This window comes from Talpa occidentalis, unplaced genomic scaffold (genome assembly GCF_014898055.3).
Source record: "Talpa occidentalis isolate TD23 unplaced genomic scaffold, MPIMG_talOcc4v2.1 talOcc4.14, whole genome shotgun sequence".
Lineage (NCBI taxonomy): Eukaryota > Metazoa > Chordata > Mammalia > Eulipotyphla > Talpidae > Talpa > Talpa occidentalis.
Window position 1 is genome coordinate 81490791 of NW_023601433.1, and position 22052 is coordinate 81512842.

General features: G+C 47.7%; 1 protein-coding gene across 4 annotated transcripts in view; it reads right to left on the reverse strand.

The window, feature by feature from the left end:
* Positions 1-334: 334 nt before the first annotated feature.
* RNFT2 (ring finger protein, transmembrane 2) overlaps positions 335-22052 on the reverse strand; it is a 63074-nt gene continuing 41356 nt past the window's right edge. For 3 of the 4 annotated variants that reach the window (XM_037511099.2, XM_037511101.1, XM_037511100.1), the window contains 4 exons: positions 14214-14363; positions 12685-12750; positions 12471-12572; positions 3607-6373 (listed from right to left, as the gene is read on the reverse strand). In XM_037511099.2, the coding sequence (XP_037366996.1) occupies positions 6239-6373; positions 12471-12572; positions 12685-12750; positions 14214-14363 (453 nt within the window). In that variant the 3' untranslated portion in view covers positions 3607-6238. Of the gene's footprint in view, positions 708-3606; positions 6374-12470; positions 12573-12684; positions 12751-14213; positions 14364-22052 lie in introns of those variants that run through there. The other variant, XM_037511102.2, reaches the window with a different exon arrangement.

Consider the following 22052-nt stretch of genomic DNA (forward strand, 5'->3'; position numbering starts at 1 on the left):
TGGGACTTCAACATTCCAAATTAGATCCATTCCCTCTGGAAGCATCTTTCTCCCACCTCATCCCTCACAAGCAAATAAAATCTCTTCCCCTCTTTTGGGGTTCCATTTCCTGTTCTTTGGCACAGCTGTAGCCCCAGCGACAGGTTCCCTAGGGCAAGTCCATGCCTTTTGCCTTGCTGGCTGCTGTCCATGGTTCTGGACTGTGAACAGAATGGGGGTGCTGAGAAGCCACTTCGCATCCCCCCCCCCCATTCACTGGGATACTGGAGACTTCCATTTTTACCAGTGGTCTCATTTTTTAATACTTTTCTATTTTTGGTGAAAAAATAAAGGTGATTTAAACAATCTTGTCACAGAATAATAGAGCTGTGACTTTGGCTTTACAATTTATGTAGCTGATCTCAGCATACTCCTAACTCTGATCATGTTTCTGACAGTGACAAACCACCACTTTCCTTCCCTGGGAAGTTGGCAGAGTCCTCCTCTGATCTTACACAAATATCTTTTGAGGACACTGGCTTGCCATTGTGGACTTTCTGAGTATCCGCCTGTTATGAGAAGCTGCAGAGACCTGAACATAGGTCTATTCTTCTGTTGACAGCAGTCCCTTTTCTGATGGTTCCCTTAAGTCACCCTGGGCCAGAGGGTCAGAAGCCAGTGGGAAGATGAAGGAGGACAGGCTAGACATTGGCCTATCCTCATGGGAGCTGAAAAGGGAGGAAGATGACATGAAATTATCCTTTTTAAAGCTCCAGCTGAAAGTTCATTTAAAAAATTTTAATTTATTCACTCAACACCTATTTACTGAGCACCTACATTGTGCCAGGTTGTAGAATCCCATCTGGGAAGAGACTTGTTCATCAAGGAGGGAGAGCCCTGCTTGGATCAGATGATGCTAAAGTCCCTTCCCAGTCTGGTTCACAATTGTTAACAGATTGGGTAGGTCAACAGGGGGACTCCAAACCTTGCTGGCAGATTTTCCGATAGTGTTTTCTGAGTGCTGCACCAACATGAAAGGGATTAAAAGTCTGCCATCTCAACTTGTTCCCAGGATGGAAAGACTAGTTGTTGCTTCCTCATGTAGTCGTGGCAGGCACCACTTGTGGGGAGCTCACCACTCCTGAGTGCTAAGTGCTTCTTCGTACATTTCCCTGTTATCCCTCATGTCCATTCTAGAAGCTGGCACTCTTTCTCTTCCCATTTTGCAGTCAAGAAAGTTAAGGCTCAGCAAGGTCACTCAACATAGCCTGAGGCCACACAAAGAGTGAATGGCTGAGCAAGATTTGGACTCAAATCTGAGTGACTTCCCCAAGTCCATGATCTCATGTTTACTGGACTGTTCTTTGTGAGCTGGTCCCACCATAGTGCTAATTCAAGAGCAAGCGTAAACCTGGAGCCCAGATTTAAGTCCACTGTCGAATGAGGGGATGTTTCAGGGCTGACAGGCTGGTTTAGCTGGGGATTTTATGAATTTGCTCCCTGTCATTTGTTTCTGATTTCTATAAGGTCCCTGGAAGGAGCATCTAATTTGCAAACAGGGCATCTAATTTCTTAGGACATGGGAAGCTTTTCCTACCTCCTTCCTGTCCCCTCTCCCATCTGAACCTCCAAATTTCTCCTTCCCCAGCCCTTTTGCACTACAAGCGCCCAGGAATCTATGTGCGTAGAAGGGAAGGCTGTGGGGGTATTTGGAACCTCGATGAAGCCTCTGGCTCAGCCTTAGAGGCAATAAGCTAGGGGACATTCCGTTCTGGGTTCTGACCTTGCTGGTTCATGGTACCCTTTTGTAAGAGGAATTTCATAATTTGGAGACGCTTTGTACATATTTGTAATGAATTTATTAAAAAACTGGTTGTGCTTCCAAAGGCCTTTGTGTTTTCATTTCTGTGTGGAAAGCTGGCCCCCCAAAACTATGGGGTGGTCTGTGGGCACACCTCAACCTTTGCTGTTGTATTCCTGAGAACCACCCCAGGGGACAGTTGGCCTATTGCTCTTGGGTTTAGTAATAGGTTGGGGGAACTTGCCCAATGGCTGAAGGTCAGTGCACAGACCCATCATTTCTCCATGTAGCAAGCCTCTACACTGATGTCTACAACTAAGGGCAGACAGGCCACTCTGGTTGGGTACCTTCACCTGCATTTACCTGTTCTGAGTTATACCAGGAGACCAAGTTCTAGTCTCTTTCTAAGAATGGTGGGTTGAAGATAGATGGTTCTTCTAGATAATATATGTTCTCTTTGGGCATCCAATGCTTCTCCATTCTCAGTCCTTATTGACTTAGAGGATGGAGTCCACCCTCCCACCTCTGTCCCCATCTCGGGGGCTCAACACCCAGCCAGTGCTCTGCATCCAAAGGGCAAAGTAATTGGTTTGGGGACAAAGGAATGGGCATCAACCTCAGGACCCCTGCTGGGGCTCTGGGAAGCAGAAGCTCTTTATTGGACTGTTTGGCTGGTAGACCATAGGACAGTGCTATGGAAGCCATCTTTCTACCACATTGGATCAGCTGCCTGAAAAATCAAACTGCCTCAAAGGAAAACAAACGTAGGGAGGAATGACACAATTCTGATAGCATCATGGGAAACCCTGATTCCAGCTGTACTTGAAGCTCATGTTGAGCCACATGTGAGTTAGTCTTCAAATAATTGCAACCAAAAGGTTATGATGTTTGGGGCCTCCCCGGTGGCGCAGCGGTTGAGCGCTGGGTTGCGAAGCTGCCGGCGACCTCTGCGGCGCCGGTTCGATCCCCGGCTGCTCCCCGGCCACCAGAGGAGGGTCCCACATGGCGCGCAGACCTCTCCTGCCGCCCGCTGCTCCCCTCAGCAGTGTACTTTGGTCCTTCTGCCTGCTCTGCTCCCTGCTCTGGCTCTGGTGAATTCTCTCACCCTCCCGCGCTTCTGACTGTACCCAGTGCATGTATAAACAAAGAAACAAACAAACAAAAAAAAAAAAAAAAAAGGTTATGATGTTTTTGTGGCTGGCTTCATTAATATCCCCTCGAGAAATAGAAATTGTCACCTTAGGCTATTACCCACATTTTAAACACCCATCAACTCCTGGCACTCAGACAAACCATTCTGGGTCCATATAACTTAGTTAACCACCGTAGTGGACATTGTGGGTGTCCTGCTCAGCTCCCTTCTGAACCCTCCTATTGGTTCTGTGTTCCATGGTTCTACTCTGCATCTCTGTGCACTTAAGTTTAGGGTCTTCTCAATGGAGAGCTGGAGTGCCCGAGAGGAACCCCTTCTCCTTCTAACCCGTCCCCCAAAAATCACCCCACAGCCAAGGACTGCTGGGGTGGGATAAATTCTGAGATGCAACTGATACTTGAGAGCTCGCCATGGGCCAAGCTGAACTGGCCTGAAAATCATCCTTTTGTTTAGCTTCGTGCTCGCCTCCCTCCTGTTTCATCCAGTGCCTTCCCTGTTCCTCCTGTGAGCACGCCCTTCATCACAAGCAACTCAGCTGGGACCCCAGGGGAAATATCAACATGAGATGACCACCCACTGCGTGACGTGCTTCTTTGCATTTGTCCTAAAACACATCCACCTGGCTTTAAGAGGCAACTGGAGACGCAGGACCACAGGCACACATTTTGTCAATAGATGATCTTTATTGGCAGAAGGGAACTTAAGGGGGCATTAAAAACATCAGAGTGGAAAAAAAAAAACAAAACAAAAACAGAAACACCAGAGTGGCCCAGTTGGGCCCCATACAAGTACCAAAGGATTCCAGAATTCACTCTACATTTCCTCTTCTCACCCCAAGTCTTAGGCACCTGGATGTTGCCCCAGTACTCCTCACATTTTCCTCTCAGGAAGGTGATGAACCTGTTAGTTAACATGCAGGTCCAAAGCCTGCCTTTCATTCTCTCAGATTTATTACACTCCAGATCTTTTACATGAAGAGCACCATTTCTCATGATTTTGTGGAACTGGAACCAGCGAGTCATAAAATGTTCAGGGCTGGATAGTCCAGCACGACACGCCATCAGCCCTGCTGTTAACAAAGGAGCCGCAGGGCCAAGACACGTGAAAGAGAGTGGTGGTCTTCCTTTCCAGGGGGCACTCTTGGTGCCTTTTACACTCATGCAGGCTGCTGTTTGGAAAACCCTACACTAGCCACTGTTTCTCCCTAGAGCAGAAGTTAAATCCTCCCCAAAGAAAACCTCCAGACAGGGCTTTCTTCAAGAGTAGAGAATGAATAAAATCCCAAACAAAATCACCCCACCTGCCCCGATCACCCCCAGGTGACACTCTGTAGTATCATTATAGACAGAAGGTGAGGTTTTTTTTTTTTTTTTTCTTCTTTTGGTGGCATGAGTGTAATTGACAAAACCATTGGTGTACTTGCCAGTAACCGACATCATTTGTTTCCCAAGTTCCAGTAGATAACTGGCTAGGTTGTGTCATCCTGGAGATGGCTACAGGGAGGTAAAGCGACTTCTCAAAGTCATGCAGAGTTTGGAATCAGAATTCTAGGCCTGCCTCCCAACGGTCTGCTCTATCTGTGCCATCTCATGCTGGCACTTGAGTAATTCTTCTCTCGCTCCAATTTCTTGTGCCTGTTTGATGGCCTCTGCAGGCAGGAAGATCCTTCAGATAAAAACCAGCTGCAGAAGCTCTTGTTGCTTCCTTTCGGTTCTTCCTCAAGGGGGGAGAACAGAGCAGTTTTATGTACCCGATTCCAGTTCCCCCTCCATTTCCCTTTCTGACTTGATTATCAAGCGAGGCAAGTGAGACAGTCACATCGTGGCCATTGCCATAGTAACAGAGCTTGAAAGATGCCACGCTGCCCTAGAAGGGATGTCTTGCTGGGTACCAGGCAAGAGCCAGGGACGTCAGGCAAAAGGAAAGGCCTGGCTTGGTGGCACAAAGGGGCTGTATCCTGGCTCTATCGGGGATGGGGAGGGCATGTCCTTCTGGCTGAGTGCCAAGGGGCAGCAAGGCTCTTGCCGTTTCTCCCGGGACTCTCTTGCTAACCTGCTCACTGGCCACACAGCTGCTTTCTCTGTAATGCGTCCTTGCCAGCTAGCTGTGCTGAGGATCACAATGAGATCCCGGAGTTGGGAGAGGGGTGAGGCAGGCAAGATTCCAGTGGTTTTTATGTCATCACCTGGGCTGTCTCCTCCCAGATTTCAAAGCAGGGAGGATCTCATGGGGGGAGAAGCCGCTCTGTTATAGAGATCGGTAGCTGGGTTATAGAGAGACAGAAACGCCGATTGCTACGGTCTCTATGCCGCCACCCCAGCGTGTGGAAAACTCCATAGCGGGGAATCGTCCCTTTGGCTCTGGAAGCTCTCAGGGGAGGAGGCTGTCCACGGAGCTGTTGACAAGCCTGAGACTTAAGTGAGGGAGAGAACCAGAAAGGAGGAGAGAAATAGAGCTGGGTGTGGAGACCCGGTGGCTTCTGCTTCTGGGCCAAGATCCACCTTTTCTGAGACCCATGTGTGAACGCGCATGCCAGCCAGGGAAAATAGCAATTTTAAGGAACAATTCTTTTCATGGATCCAATCAAACTAGATCTGAGGAGTTAAAGTTTGCCATTAGCATTCTTGATGTGGTTCCAAATCATACCTGCTAAGCCCCTGGACCACTGATGGGCACCCAAATACCTCTCGTGCTTTTAAAAACCACTTCTGCTGGGCCCCGGGCCTGCAGGACTGAAAACTCGGTCCACCGTTAATTACCAGCTGGGACAGTTAGCACATAGAGCTCTGTGCCTCAGTTTCCTTATCTGTAAAATGGAAGAAGCAACAGTATCGCCAGCACTGGGCCATTGGGAGGTTTGCAGGAGGTCATCCAGGCAGGATGCTCGGAGGTCATGAGTCAGGAGGTCACTCTCAGTGTGGGGTACACTGAGTTACCCACTGAGGTATCAGGTGGGACCCAGCATTTGTATTTGCAAAATACATCACAGTGATTCTGATCTACAGAATTACAGGTTATTGAAGTAACTAACAGGTGGGACTTGTCCATTAGCGGGTCCTTGAGGGGAGAGGGTGGGAGACCTACCTGGATGGAGGGTGAGTGTGAATTAGGAGCCTTCCCCATTGGGAGGGAAGGATGCACTCACTGTTCCACAGAAGGCGGGGTAGGGAGAGAGGTGGGGGGACGAGGCGGGAGGGCAGTCAGTGCTTGAGACCTGTTCTTCAGAAGGTCCCCAGAGCCGCTTCCTGTACTGCCAACCTTCTGTTGTCTCCCCAGTGCCTGGCCCTGGACGCCTCTCCTCGGCCCTAGTACACCTGGAAGTGCGCAGAGGTGGCCCCGTCCTTCCAGCAGCGCAGAGTGTCCACGGCGACGGAGCGGCACAGAGGGCAGGTGCGCTCCCGGTCCAGCCAGAGGCAGAGACACTCCTCACAGAACACGTGCTGCGGGGACAGCGAGCTGTGCCACTGGGACCCTTTGCTCAGGGTCTATGAGGCGCATGCTCGGTCCTGGGAGCTGGGGACCCAGCAGCGAACAAAGCGGACAATTCCTGCCCGCTTGGAACTCGCACTCTAATGGGGGAGACAGTTAGCAAAAGGAATTTCTAACCGTAGAGTGTGCCAGTGATAGAAGAGCAGGAGGGGGGGTCTTGGAGAGTGAGCAGTGAGCCCTGATGGGAAAAGAGTGCTCGAGGAAGGAGGAACAGCCTGTGCAAAAGCCCTGAGTCAGGAACGGACCGGTATGTGGGGAGAATAGCCAGGACATGGTGGCTGAGCTTGGGGGGGTCTGTGGGGGAGTAGGGAGAGATGAGGCCAGCATACTGATGGGGATGGGGGTGCAGATTGTAAACGGCCTTGTGAGGTCTCTGTCTTTTATTCTGAGGGCGGTAGGGAGTCATGGCAGCGCTTTGAGCAGAGGAGTGGCCTGAATAGGAGCTGCATTATAAAAATATCCCTTTAGGGGCCTCCCTGGTGATGCAGGGGTTAAAGGTACAGCACTACAAAGCTATCACCAGTCACTGTAGCATGAGTTTGATTCCCCGGCCAGCCAGGCAGCTGACCCACATGGCGCAGCAGACCTCTCCTGTCTCACCAGCTGCTCCCCTCAGCAGTGTATTTCAGTAGATCTGCCTGTTCTGTTCCCCACTCTGTTTGGTGAATCCTCTCACGCCCCCCCAACACCTCTGGCCTACACCGCAGCTCTTGTATGCATAAATAGATAAATCTTTTTAAAAAAATCCCTTCAGCTGCTAGGTTGACCACAGAGGTCATGAGAAAGGAAGGGAGACTGGAAGTAGTAACAGGTTCCACTACTTCCTGGCCATATAACTAAATAAGTGACTTAACCTCTCTGGGCCTTAATTTCTTCAACTGTAAAATGGGGATAATAATAGTACTCCTCTCATAGGATTAACTAACATTAAAGGCACTGAGACATGACCAGTAAATGCAGTATACAATTCGTAAGTGATTCCTGGACCTGGGTGGAAAACCCTGGCTATGAAGGACATTCTGAAGACAAATGCAGAAATCTGAACCTATACCGTATATGTGATATAATATTTTTTGAATCGTTTTAAAATATCCTGAATGAGATGGAATTGTGATTATGGGAGAGAATATTCTTGTTCTTGGGAGATGTCTGCTGAAATATTTAGGGATGAAGGATCAAAATGCCAGCAACTTATTCTCAACAGGCTTAAGGGAAAATTTTCTATCAAGAAAAGGCAGATGTGGTAACATATTCATGATTAGTGAATCCAGATGAAGGATACAAGGATGTTCTCTCTACCAGCCTTCAACTTTTCTGTACGTTTGAATTTTTCAAAATAAAAAGCTTGGGCAAAATGGTAATATAAAATCTGCACAAAATGTTTTCTAAAATACAAAATAAATAAAATGAAATAAAGAAAGAAGGCACTTAGGACAATGCCTGGCAGATAGTAAGTGCTGTATAAGTGTTAGCTATTGTTACAGTAATAATTAGTGTATCTGTTTACTGTTCATTTCCTATCTCTTCATGCCAGACTGTTAAGTTTCTGGTAAACCCATTCCCAGCACAGTATGCAGTAGGTGCCTACTTGTGGACAGCGTTCTAAAGGAGCACTTCATGCTGTTATAGGGGCAAGTAATAGGGGATCAGTCTGATCCAGGGGGGTCATCCAAGGCTTCCTGGAGGTGGAGACACTTGATATGTCCAGCACCTGGAGAAAGGGCTCAGCCCCTATTGGGGGGAGGTGAAGGAGGAACTTCTGGCGCTGGAAGTGTAGGATTTGGTGGGTTTATGGGTAACGCAGGTGGCGCTGATTTGTTAACTGTTTCCCGGCTATGTCTCCAGGAGCAGAGAATGGGTGAGGCGTCCCTGGGGTCAGAGGGCTACTCTACCTTCACCCCGAGTTCTGACTCCCTGGGTCTCGCTCAGATGCAGAGCAGGCTTTCTGAGCCTGTCTCCTTCACTACAAAATGGGGTTACTAGTTTCTTCCCAAGGTGTTGGGGCAAATGAACAGAGGTGAGGCTGTCAGCACGCAGTCGACAGGAGTCACCATTCTCGTGCCCTCTTTCATTCAGGTCATCAGCACTCAAAAAGAAACATGTCAAAACTCACGGTGACCCAGACCCGGAGGGCGGTTTGTCTTCTAATCATACTGACTCTTTTCTTCGGCACTGAGTCCTTTAAAAAAGCCAAGTTGCTGACTTTGTATTCAAAGTGCCCTCTCCCGCCCACAGCACTGCAGGAGGCTCACCCTAAACACTTGCGGAGTGACTGAAGGCGGATGTCAGAGCAGAGGGTTCTAATTTCTAGGCATACTTAGTGTCATCCTGACTACCCACCTAAAACTGACAGTCTGCCTCTCAGGCCTGGTTGGAGCCTGTGATGGGGCATGGCTCTGAGTGACACACTGGGACTCATTTGATGATTCTCAGAAGGGAAGACAGGATGGTTTGTTAGCCTAGTGGGTCTTCATCCATCTATGCTTCCAATTGTCCTGTTCACCCATCCATGGACCATCTACCCAGTAATTAATCCATCTATCCACCCATCCCCTTACTTATGGCCCATCCACTCACCCATGTGTCTTATCTGTTTGCCCATCCATCTAGTCATCACATATTTACCTCTCTCCACTCACCTACCTAACCTTCCACCTAAGCGCCATCCATCTTCATCCCAACCACCTACCCATCTCATTCCATTCATCTATTCATCGCACTCATCCATCCATCAGCCCATCCGTCTATCCATCCATCCATCCATCCATCCATCCATCCACCCACTCATCTCCAATCCAACCATCCATCCATCCATCCATCTCCATGCCAAACATCTCATTCCAACCATTCAGCTCTATCCCAATCATCCATCCATTCTGCTCCATTTCTTCCATGCACCCATCCAGCTCCACCTATCCAGTCATCCTTTCCCATTACATTACATTCCTTCTAGTCATTCATCTATCCAATTTATTCCATTGTACAGAATTTAGAGTCAGTACTGTGGTTCTGCTGCTAAACAAGACAGACATGATTGCCACTCTCAAGCTGCTTATAATTTGGTAAAGAGGAGACAGACCATATACAACCAGTTGCCCAATCAAGGTAACAAGTGGGTTAAGTGCTATAAAGTAAAAACAAAGGGCTCTATGACATTATATAGCTGGGAGTACTACTAGTCTGGGAATGCATCACTGAGGAAGTAACATGACCCATTCATTCATTTATTCATTCATTCTGTGCATGAATGAGTTAATGAGGCCCTTTCAGCTGTGGAAGTCATCTGTACATTCCAGGTTTGGCTCCCAGCAGCAGAACAAGTGCTGAGCGCCACAGGGAGCAGTCCTTGCTCCTAGGTCTGGGGCAGCTAGATCAAGACGCAGCAGTGTCTTGTCCATCCCCTCCCAAGAATTCCAACCCAGCTCTGGGGAGACACAGTGGAAGAGAGACAGACTAAGACTTGGCGAGACGGCCAGAAAGGAAGAAGAAAGACTTTCACCTTGACATCATGTTCAAATAATCACTGCTCCTGAGAAGGAAATACAGATGGCTCTGAAGCATATGAAATGATGCTCATAATTAGGGAAATGCAAATTAAAACTGCACTGAGATAGCGTTTGTCACCTGTCAGATTAGCAAAGCTCAAAAAAAGACTCCCTAAAGCGGTGAGCTGGCGAGAGGGGAGAGAGAGGTCGTTTCGCACTCCGCACTGAGAGGATAAGCGGACACACTCTTTATGGGAGGTAATTTAGCATTATCTGTCAAAACCGCATACCCTCTGACCTAGTAATTCCACCACTAGGAATTTATCCTACCAAGAGCTCACACACGTGCGACATGGAATGCGTGCCAATAAGACCTAATATTTAATGAACCTAGACCAAGAGCTAGGTGCAGTTGTAAATGCTTTACTTGAATGAACTCATTTCATCAACGGTGAGCCCAGATAGGTGCTATAGCTCTCTCCATTTCTGCTCTTTCACAACAAAAGATAGTAATAACAAAAGCTTGTGAGCTACTAAATGCCCATCGATAGAAGGATGGTTAAACAAATTATGGTCTCCCCATAAAATGGGATAGCATGCAAATAAGAAGCAATTTCTTAAGAGAGTTTCAAGTTAAAAAGGAAAGAGGCAGGGGACCTCCCAGGTAGTACAAAGTTGCAGCACTTTGAGTTTATCAGCATCCTCTGCAGCACGAGTTCGATCCCTGGCCAGGGAGCTGACCTACATGGCACAGCAGACTTCTCCTGTTTTGCCCGCTGCTCCCCTCAGCAGTGTATTTCAGTAGATCCACCTGTTCTGCTTCCCACTCTGTCTTCAGTGAATCCTCTCACCCCCCTGCACCTCTAGTCTGCACCCCAGTTCTTGCATGCATAAATAAATAAATCTTTAAAAAAAAAAGGGAAGAAGCAGAATGCAGTTTGGACAGAATATGCAGCAACTTATGTCTTTTTGAAAACATATGTTTATATGTATGTGTGTGTACATATATATGTTTAAATCCTGCAAGGAAGGCATCTCTGGAAAGATAGCAAAGAAACTGGTAACCATGGTTACCTGTGTGGGTATTATGGGGTTGGGGAGCTGGTGACAAGGGTGGGAGCCCAGTTACTACTTTCCTTTTTGTAGCCTGAAAACATTTTGTTAAAAATAAGCTTTTTATTTTGAAATAATTTTAGACTTACAGAAAAGTTGCAAAGATAGTACAGAACGTCCCCATGTACCTTTCATTCAGTTTCAGTTTTCCTTAATATTACCATCGTGAACGACCATGGTGCATTTGTCAAAGGTAAGAAACCTTCACCTTGATAGGTGACTGTTAACTCCAGGCTTTGTTCCGGTTTCACAGAACAAGTTTTTCTACTTGGGTCCCTTCTCGAGCCCCAAGCCAGGTGCCAGGTTGCACGTAGCTGTCACAATTCCTCAGCCTCCTTTTGGAATTTTTAATCATGCAATTATTTTCTCAATTTAAAAATCAATAACAATAAAATTTCAAAACAAACTTCCTAAAAATCCCCAAGCAGCAAAAACACACACAAAAAAATATTTGCTGATGCCAAAAAAGGATGCCACCTCCTGTCCTCCCACCCCCAGAAGGTGGAGGAGGTGGTGGGGGGGCCATATGTTCTCCCATTTCTTGTAGGCTGCAGGCTTTGCCTCCTTCCCAACCTGGAATTCATCGCTGTCTGTCCTGGTCCCCTGGGATGCTGCTTGGATCTCTCTCGCACAGAACTCATCGCTGCCTGCCTTGTTTCATAGTTATTTATGTATGTGTCTATGTCCCCAAGGAGACCGGGAGCCTCTGAGGAGGGGACAGGGTCTGTGTGCCCTCTGTCTCCCCTCCCCAGTGCCTGATAGGAGACATGGACTCCTACACATTTGTTGAATTGACATCTTAGACCCCGGTGTCAGGAGAAGGAGAAGAAAGAAGAGGAAGGTAAGGAGAGGGAGGGATACATTTAGGGAGTTAATAGGGATTGATCAGTACTTGCTGCCTGGGGTTGGTGACCCCCAACTACTAATAAAAACAAACACTAATAATAATGATAATGTAATAGTATAATGCAATAATGCTAACTTTTATGGCTGAATAATTGAAACTTAGCTCTGTAGAGATGATCTCATTTACTCATGATAACAGCTCTGTGAATTGAAGTAGGTATTATATTAGGATACCATTTTATACACGAAAAATCGAGATTCATGGAGATAGAGTGACCCACCCACGGTCCAGAGTGTTACTGGGATTCACCCAGGACATCCGACATGATACCATCCATGCTAAATTTTTCATTTTCTATATTTTACTGATGAAAACTAAGGCTCAGAGAGGTGAAGAAACCCACCTGAGGCCATCCAGCTCATAAGAGGCAGAACTGAGCTTTCAAGACGAACCTGGCTGACTCTGGTATTGACCCTATTTCCAAAGACCCATGCCAGAGCCCAGAGGTTTGGTCAGCAGACAGATTTCTGAGAATGCTGTCGGGGGCAAGAGCATCTCCCAGCCCAGGCTCCGCCTCTGACAGCCCCACCCAACCCTGCTCACCTGGCACATAAGGATCAGAGGCTCCCTGAACTCAGCCTGGCAGATGGCACAGATATCTCCAGCTTCTGTGCACTGCTGCCCAGTGGCCCGGACTCCGTAATTCTGTTTGAGGGACGGGAAGAGAGAAACATGCTGTGGACCCTCGTGGAGTGATACACTCCGATCTGTTTCTGGTACCCACAACTTCAGTCAAGGCCAATTGAAGTCAACTCACCTGAGAGGTGCAAAGAAGTTTCAGGGCTTTTCTAACTCCGCCCACTCGGCCACAGATGTCAAATGACTGAAAGGAGAGCAGGGTGATATGCTGAAAAGTATCCAAGGGTTGCTGAGGGTTTCTCTTCCCCCTCCTGAACAACCCCTACTGGCCCCCTCATCTTTGATTCTGAACATTTTCAGAGTACTTCCTCTATTTGAAATTCCTCATTTCCATTAGTTTTGCTTGGCTATTATCTTGCTGCTTTACATCTGTAGTTTTCCCTGCTACCTGAGCCAGGACAGCATATATATGGCACGCACACTGCCTTTTCCCCTGGCAAGCCCAGGGCAGGCATTATTAATCAATCACAGCACCCTTCCTCCAGACCCAGCCAGGACCTGATAATCCATCTCCACCCAGCACTCCAGTCAGTCACTGCCAGTCAATCAGAATCAGTAGGCAAGGTAAGCCCCAGTGGCTGACATCACATGAATTGTCTGGCTGGGCCTGCTGGCAGGAAGGAAGAAGAAGGCCTGCTTCCCCCAAGATTCTCTAAAGCCAGAAATAGAGAAGGAAAAAGAAAGAGGATATATTTGTTAGGGAAAAAAAATCCTGATTTACACTAATGATGAAAAGATAAGAGCTGCATACTGCTTTGTAGAGTTGGGGGTGTACAATTCAACAGGAATCAAAAAGCAAGTTCAGTGGTGCTGTCGTTTGTGGGTTAAGAGCGCCAGTCCTTGGAGTCAGCCAGCCTGGTTTTGACGCTCATTCTGTTACCTCCAGCTAAGTGTTGTTGGCAAGTTATTCTCTCAGAGCCTCAGTTTTCTCATCCATAAAAATGGGAATAACAATGGTATATATCTTAAAGGGTGGTTGGAAAGACTATGTAAAAGCCTAGCAGATGGTGGGTTTCCTAGGCAAGAAGTTAGGGTGGATTTAACCCTTAAAAGGAGTAAAGGACTGATCTATGCTACAGTGTAGGGGAAACCTGGAAATACTATGCTAAATTAAAGTCACACACAAAAAGTCACATCTCGTAGGATTCCATTTATATGAAATATCCAGAGGAGCTAAGTCCACAGAGACAGAGAATAGTGGTTGCCAGGGACTGGGACGAGACTGCTTAATCTCGTCTGAGATTAAGCTGAGGGAGGAAGGCAGATAGAGTCTCTTCACCACTGTTCTGTGCCAGGTCTGTACCCTGTCCTTCTATCCACAGAGTACCCCAACAAGGTAGAAACTGTGGTTCCCATTCTGTAGGTGAGAATGGGAGTAACTGCTTAATAGGTACAGGGTCTCTTTTTGGGGTGAGGAAAATATCCTGGGACTTGATAGAGGTGGAGGCCAGGCAACACTGAATGTGCTAAACACCACTGGCTCATTCACTTTAAAATGGTTAGTGGTTAATTTTTTGTTTTGTGAATTAAACTTTAATTAAAAGGAGAGAGACTAAGGTGGTTATTCCAGGCTCCCGGTGGCCCCCCCCATGCCTGGCTAGTAAATGGGTCTGTCTTTGGCCGGCCCCCCAGCCCTGGGTCACTCACCTTGCAGAGGCTGTAGAGGATGATTAGGACCCCTCCCAGGAAGTAGCTGTTGGAGGCATCGTCGCCCATGATGTATTTATACCACAGCTGGATGGGGACAAGTGATCGGAACAGCTGGCTCAACTCCTCTATGACCAGATAAAACTTTCCCTGCAACCGCACAGAAAACATCAATTATTATTAGCAATAAAGACCCAAAGGACACAGCTGGGGGGGACCCCCAGCCCGAGCAGTAATGACATTTCAGGTCACAGGCAGGCCATTAATCAGCTTTGGAAAGCACTCAGGCCTGTTCCTAATGGGCCTGTGATACAGCCAGGGAGACGTGGCCCCTGCCCGCTGCCCTCACCCGCTGCCCACCAGCCCAGAGGCTCAAACCACTGAGGATCACGTTTCAGGGAGGGAGAAACTGGACACCTTTGAAAGAGAGTTGCAGTGTGGGTCACACTCCCTGCCCCACCCCGGTCCTGCTCATCTCTAGAGGGCTGCCCCAGGCCTCAGGGGCATGGGTAGGGTGGACTGCAGGACACAGGGGAGGCCAGGCTGAGAGGTGGGCAAAGGGGGAGACAAATTCCCCTTCACAGCTCCATCACCTCTTGCTTTCACAGAGGCAGGGGAATTTCTGGGGTCAGAAGGTGGACTGCGGACTCAGGTGGATTTGATCTCCTCTTGCTGCATGTTAGTGAGCCTCAGCTTTCTCACCTACAGAATGGGAACCACAGTTTCTACCTTGTTGGGGTACTCTGTGGATAGAAGGACAGGGTACAGACCTGGCACAGAACAGTGGTGAAGAGATTCTATCTGCCTTCCTCCCTCAGCTTTCTGTGGCCTGTGCTGTAGCACGGAGATGAAAATAGCCCTACCCTCGCACGTCTAATAGTTTGTTTATATATATATATGAAGAGCAGGTTTATTAGGGAAAGGGAAAGGGACAGGTTTTGCTAAGAGAGGCCTGAATGGTTGCAGGCGGGCAGCCTTGAGGAGAGCTATCTCTGCTGAGGGAGGTCAGTGAAGAGAAGTCCCGGCCTGGTACAGATCATGGGCAGGCAGGGAGGCTGCTGCCCTGCAGAGGGAGAGAGTTGCTGAAAGGAAGCACCTGCATAGTCACAGGTGGGCAGACAGAGTGCTGCTGCACGTCTAATAGTTAAACACACACCTGTGGATGGCTCAGCAACATCACCCTAGGTAGGGACCCAAGGGAAATGAGAACTTATGTCCACTTGCATGTAATGTTCATGTGGCTTTATTCATAATATCCCCAACTGGAAATAGCCCAAATGCCAGCCAGGGGGAGGGTGGATAAACCACGCAGCAGGGCAGAGGAACAGACAGCTGACACGCACGACAGGATGAAACTCACCAGCACCAGGTCAAATCCAAGAAGACAGTCCTAAGAGGATGTATATTGCATAATTCTGATTTATATGAAATCCCACCTAGGAAACACTAGCTTGCAATAGAAACCCAGTGAGTGATTGCCTGGGAGGAGCAGGGGAAGAAGGACCACAAGGGACCCTCAAGAAATTTGGGGGAATGACAGAAATGTTTTATAGCATGATGGGGTGGGAGGTTGCAGGGTGTACACATGTGTCAAAACCCACTGGAATATATGTTTCTTTTTTTTTTTTTTTAAATTTTCATAGAAGATAATTTTTTTTAAAATATTTTATTTATTTATTTATTTAATTTTATTGTTATATTCCCCATACAATTGCAGCCCCCCATTCTGACCCCAATCCCTCCCCTCCCGCCCCCGCCCCCCCCCCAAAAAGTGTCTCTGGTTCATAGTTTTTTGTTGATTTTGATTTTCACTTTCTTATAGTTATTCATTTTCCTGGTCCCTTATTTAAGTTTTCTAGATTCCTGCTATGAGTGAGACCATCCGGTATTTTTCTTTTTCTTTTTGGCTTATTTCGCTGAGCATGATCCCTTCCAGCGTCATCCATGTTGCTGCAAATTGCATGTGTTTATCTTTTTTGAATGCTGAGTAATATGGAATATATGCTTCTGATCGATGCATTTTATTGCATTTACACTATACCTTGTTAAAGATATAATGTACCTTTTCTATGTTTGAAACATAGAAACAAATAGCCTTATCCCAGACCCACACGCGCTGAACAATGTGAATAATCTTTGCCTGAGCAAACCTACTCTTAGGAATTTATCCTAACAAAATGATCAGGGATGTGATGTGGGTGCAGGTGTGGCCACAGGAAAGGTCCCTGAGCTTTCTTTGTAACAGTACAAACAAAAGCAAGTAATGGGGCCCTCCCTGGTCGTGCAAGGGGTTAAGCACAGTGCTGTGAGGCAATCCTGAGCCACTGCAGCACAAGTTTGATCCCCAGCCAGGGAGGTGAGTCACATGGCACAGCAGACCGCTCCTGCCATCCCACTACTCCCCTCAGCAGTGTATTTCAGTCAGTCTGCCTGTTCTGTTCCCCACTCTGTCCCATGAATCCTCTCACCCCCTGCATCTCTGGCCTGTCCTCCAGCTCTTGTATGCATAAAAATAAATCTTGAAACAAAAACAAAACCAAAGACAAGTAATGAACTAAATGTACAATGAACTAGATGTACAAAAAGAGGCTCTGATTGTGGTAGAGGTCACTAAAGGGAAGTTGCACAGGCATGAAAATATCACTGTAAAAAATAGTCTCTTGGGACCTCCCTGGTGGCGCAGGGGGTTAAAGTCTCAGTGCTATCAAGCTTTTGCCAGCCACTGCAGCATGAGTTCGATTCCCGGCCAGGGAACTGACCCACATGGCGCAGCAGACCTCTCCTGCCTCACCTGCTGCTCCCCTCAGCAGTGTATTTCAGTAGATCTGCTTGTTCTGCTCCCCACTCTCTCTGGTGAATCCTCTCACCCCCGCACCTCTGGCCTGCACCCCCGTATGCATAAATAAATAAAAATAAAGCTTAAAAAAATAGCCTCTTGACAACGAAGAAAGCCAGCACACCCCATGTTAACCACTGATCAAGGTCAACATGCCAGCAGTGCCACATTAGAGGCTGGACGCCTCCCCTCTACGGGGCACTGGACACTGCTCTGATGTCTGGTCTAAAACCGCTAACCTCCACTGAATGGGGAGAAAACAAGAGGCAAACCCTAAGTGAGGGACACTTCTGCCTCCTAACAGTTCAGCACTCTTTGCAAGTCTCAAGGTCATGAAAGACAAAGACACGTCTAAGTTGCTGTCCCATGAGAGAGGGGTCTCCTTCCCAGTGACCTGTGCCCAACAAGACAGACTGACCCAGGTGTCGGTGCAGTCTCTGTCACGCCCTGCACACCACCCATCTGATGGATATGCAACCTATTATATAACCTCTTTTTCTCACTCTAATTTAAACAGATCACATGCTCAGTACAAACAAAAAATGGAAAAGGCAGAAAAGCATAAAGGAAGTGAAGATTTCTGCCTTCCATAGCTTTCCTGCTCAGAGCTCAAGGGAGCATTTCCTGGAGTCCACAGATAACCCTCACCAGGATTTCTTTTCTATCTTTTCATTTGGAAATAATTTTAGATTTAAAGAAAAGTTGCAAAAATAGGACAGAGAGCCCCCATCTAGCCTCCACCCAGCTTCCCCTCAGCTAACATCTGCTGACACCATCGTGCAATTAGCAAAGCCAGGAAATTAACACTGACACTGTGCTATTAATTGCAGACCTTATAGATTTTGTCAACATCCCACTACCATTATTTTTCTAGTCTAGGACTGAATACAAGACCCCACTTTGCATTTATTCTTCACGGGCCCTGCTAAGGACAGAGGGCATCCAGTCACCCACTCACCTCAACCGCCCGACCTCTGTGACTGTGCCAGCTTCTCTGTAGTAAGGTCATCATTTCCCAGGGGACCTGCTTTCCCCCGCTAGACGCCTGTTGGAACTGTCCTCTGGAGGGAATGCTGGTTTCCCTCTAGAGCCTGTGGGACAGTGGCTACTAGGGAGCAGAGATGTGAGGGTGGCCGCCAGGCTTGTCGTATGGTCCAATGTCATTGTGATGGATGCAGGGATGATGCTGCAGCAGCTTGGTGGATGGCTAGAGCTGCTTACCTTTGGCCATATCCTGACAGCAGGCCCCCACTCTGCACAATACCCATGTTGCAATCTTTGTTCTCCTGAACCCCCAACCTCAGCTGCCCCAAGCTTCTTCCCTCATCGCTCTCAACTGCTCTTACTCAAGGTTTTCCCCAACTATTGCACGTTCCATCTCATTCTGGAAAAACAGCCCATTCTCTGCTGACCTCCAACCTTAACTTGCTTTGGCATGTTGTAAAATTCAGGGTACCTCCAGCAAACCCTTTCAGTTCTTCCTCTCCTCCTCTCCCATGAATCTATGCATCCATCCTTCTTCCTTCCCTCTAGCTTTCTTTCCTTCCCGGACACTCACTATATACCAGGCACAGTGCTAGGTTCTGGTGCTATTAAGATAACTAAGACTCACTCCTGTCCTCAGAAAGTTCATTACCCCATGAGGAAGACAGACACTAAACGAAAGATTCTAAGACAGTGTGTTAGAGGTAAGCATGAGGGCACCCCGTACTGAGGCATGGGTGGGAGTAGGATAGGGGTGTATTAGGTAAGTCTAAGAGAAGGTATCATCTATGCTGCTCTTATGAGCCTTGCTTCCCAAAGTGTGATCCCCAGATCACCAGCTTCACTGTCACCTGGGAACTGGTTAGAAATGCAGCACCTCTGGCCTCAACTGCTGAATCAGAATCTGCAATTAACAAGCCTTGCTGGGTGATGTGTATGCACATTCAAGTTTGAGAAGCACTATTTTAAGTAGGAAGCAGGATGGTGAAGGAAATGGAGAGGTGGTGGATGGTGAAGCCAGAAATGGAGGACAGTCCGTGGTTCTGGGTCATGTTGGTGGCAGCTTCCTGCTCTGCCTGGCCTCATAGTCAGCAAGGACTTGGTGCCCTCACGGAAAGTCCTATCCTATGTCCCCAAGTCTCTGGGGATCCCTGAATGCTGGTATCTGGCTGACCCTGGGACAGACCCTGCAGGCCCCTTACAGGCTGATCTTGCACAGCCAGCCTGGCTTGGAGGTGCAGAGGGCAGCCTCAGGAGTCTGTCAGCCTGGGGTCAGCCCCTGATCCTGGCCAGAGCCTTCATCAAGGTCTTTAGATTCCCAGTTCTCAGGTTTCATTAACAGTGGGCTGGTCCCTGCTCCAACAAACCAAGCTTTGTTCTGGTCTATTGGTCTAGTGAGCAGGTCGAGAACAGGGGTGATCTTTTTCTGTAAAGGGCCAGAGAGTAGGTGCTTTGGCTTGGCAGCTCATGCATTCTCTATCACAGATATTCCCCTCTGCTCCTGTAGCATCAAAGCAGCTCTAGCAATGGGCATGACTGCATTCCAATAAAACTTTATTCACAAAACAAGTGTCAGGATTTATTTAGTCTGTGGCCCCTGGTTGGCTGACCTCTGGCCTAGAACACCAGAACCCTGAAGAGTCAAGTCCCAATGGAGACCCCAGCACATCCTCAGAATTTCCAAGGAGGCTCATATATCAGCTTCATGACCCTTCTTTCAATGGCTTCCCTACACTGAACTCTTCCTCTGTGGAATGAATGTTATCACCTATTCTTTGCAGAGCTCACACCTGTTCAGCTTCTGGGTCTCAGTTGTCATCTCCCTACTATGATAAGCCTTCCCCAGTCCTTAAATTATGTACTCCTGTTACTCCTCTAAATCACATATCACAGGGCCTCCCTGGTGGCACAAGGGGTTAAGACGCAACCCATGAAGCTATCCTCAGCCACTGCAGCATGAGTTCGATCCCTGGCCAGGGAGCTACCCACATGGCACAGCAGACCTCGCCTGCGTTGCCCACTGCTCCCCTCAGCAGTATATTTCAGTCGCTCTGCCTGTTCTGTTCTCTACTCTGTCTCTGGTGAATCTTTTCACCGCCCCACACCTCTGGCCTGTTCCCCAGTCTTGTATGCATAAATAAATAAATCTTTAAAAAAAATAAAGCACATATCACAGTATTTAAAAATCACTTTAGTATCCCTCTCTCCCACTGGATGGGTTCCTAGTCATGTTCCCAGCATCTAGCACATAGTCAATGCTCATTTAATAATTGGGGGTTTCTGAAGCTAAAGATACCACCCTCATTACTCATATCAACTCCTAGAGTTTGATGATGGAAAAGGAGAGTTGGATCATGGAAGAGAACTTCTCTTTAAAGCATGCACTGATGTCACAGAAAAGAAAAAGGGAATGAGGGCTTCATGGCACCATGCTAAAGGTAGCAATTAGCTGCCAAGGGGCGGGCCACTTGGAGAAGGAGATAAAGCCACCGGGGAAAGCCGGGCATATCCCAGTGAAACCATCTCTCTCTAATTAAGCAGTTTTATAATTCCAGGTTTCCTAAGAGTGTTATTTCTGACGACCACCAAATGGAATGTGTGGTTTCTTGGGGCCAGGGAACACAGAAGGGATGAAATTATGAGCCTCCTGGCCTCCCTGCCACCTGCGGAAAGGAGAACAGCAGCAGGGCAGCAATACTGGGGCAGGGAGCGCTCCAGGCTGGATTCTGATAAAGGGGGTGGGAGCAATCGAGGCAGGAAGGCGGATTCTCTGCTGACTTCCTCACTGCCTGGATGGGGGGGTGGGACCAAAAGTGAAATGGGAAACAAGGAAATAACAGAGTTGACTGGGGAAGGGGGCGGTACATGAGGAGTGGGATGCTGAGAAACAGAAGCAATGAACAGGGAAGAATGTTCGAGGAGACTGCACCAATGTGGGAAAGAGGATCTGAAGAATTATGCGGGCGGGGAGAATGGAGGGGGCATAATCAGAGCGCTGCTGGCAGTGTGAATGATAAAGAATGGATGGAAAGGGAAGAAAGATGTTTTCTTTTCTTTTTTTTTTAAAGATTTATTTATTTATGCATACAAGAGCTGAGGTACAGGCCAGAGATACGGGGGGTGAGAGGATTCACCAGAGACAGAGTGGGGAGCAGAACAGGCAGACTGACTGAAATACTCTGCTGAGGGGAGCAGTGGGCGAGACCGGAAAGGTCTGCCGCGCCATGTGGGTATCTCCCTGGCGGGCTGGGGATCGAATTCGTGCTGCAGAGGCCGCGGATAGCTTCATAGGTTGCGTCTTAACCCCTGCACCACCAGGGAGTCCCCGGAAGATGTTTTCTGTGTCAAGATGGATAATGAATATGATTACACAGTAATGTGTTTATGAGTGTCACCCACACACATTTTCTCATCTGCAGGAGCAGACAACACAGTGGCTAAGGGCATGGGGCTCCAAGATCAGATCTGTTACTCACTAAATTGGTCTATTTGGGACAATAATTTAATCTCTGAGCCTCAGTTTCCTCATCTATACATTGGGTTGGATACACATAGATAAATGCAGTGGTATGCTGGCAAAGCAGCTCTGGGAAACTAACAACAAAAAGGTCTTGATTTGTGTGATGGCCACTTTCTGTGGTGTAAATAGTCCCAGGTCAATTTCGAACAGACTTGCACATTTCTGGAAAATTTAACCATCGGTTCTCAAAATTAGTGTATAACGGCAGTTCCAATATACCAAGGTAACTCTGAGGATTAAGAGAATAAATGACCTAAAATACAAATACCCAGAAAGGTTGACAAGGGTGATATGAGCTAGTAATGAAACTCATAATAATCTGGGGATGTGGACATTGTCATCATCATCTTTCTTTAGCGAGAGAGACTCCAGGTTCCAAAGAACCAGGGGGAAATAAAATGAAGCTGCAGAGCTACTGGGGCTCCCAAGTGCAGAACTCACTTGACCTGGCAGTTCTCACTAACACCCTTGTGCTGCCACCCTCCTCTGCATGCCATGT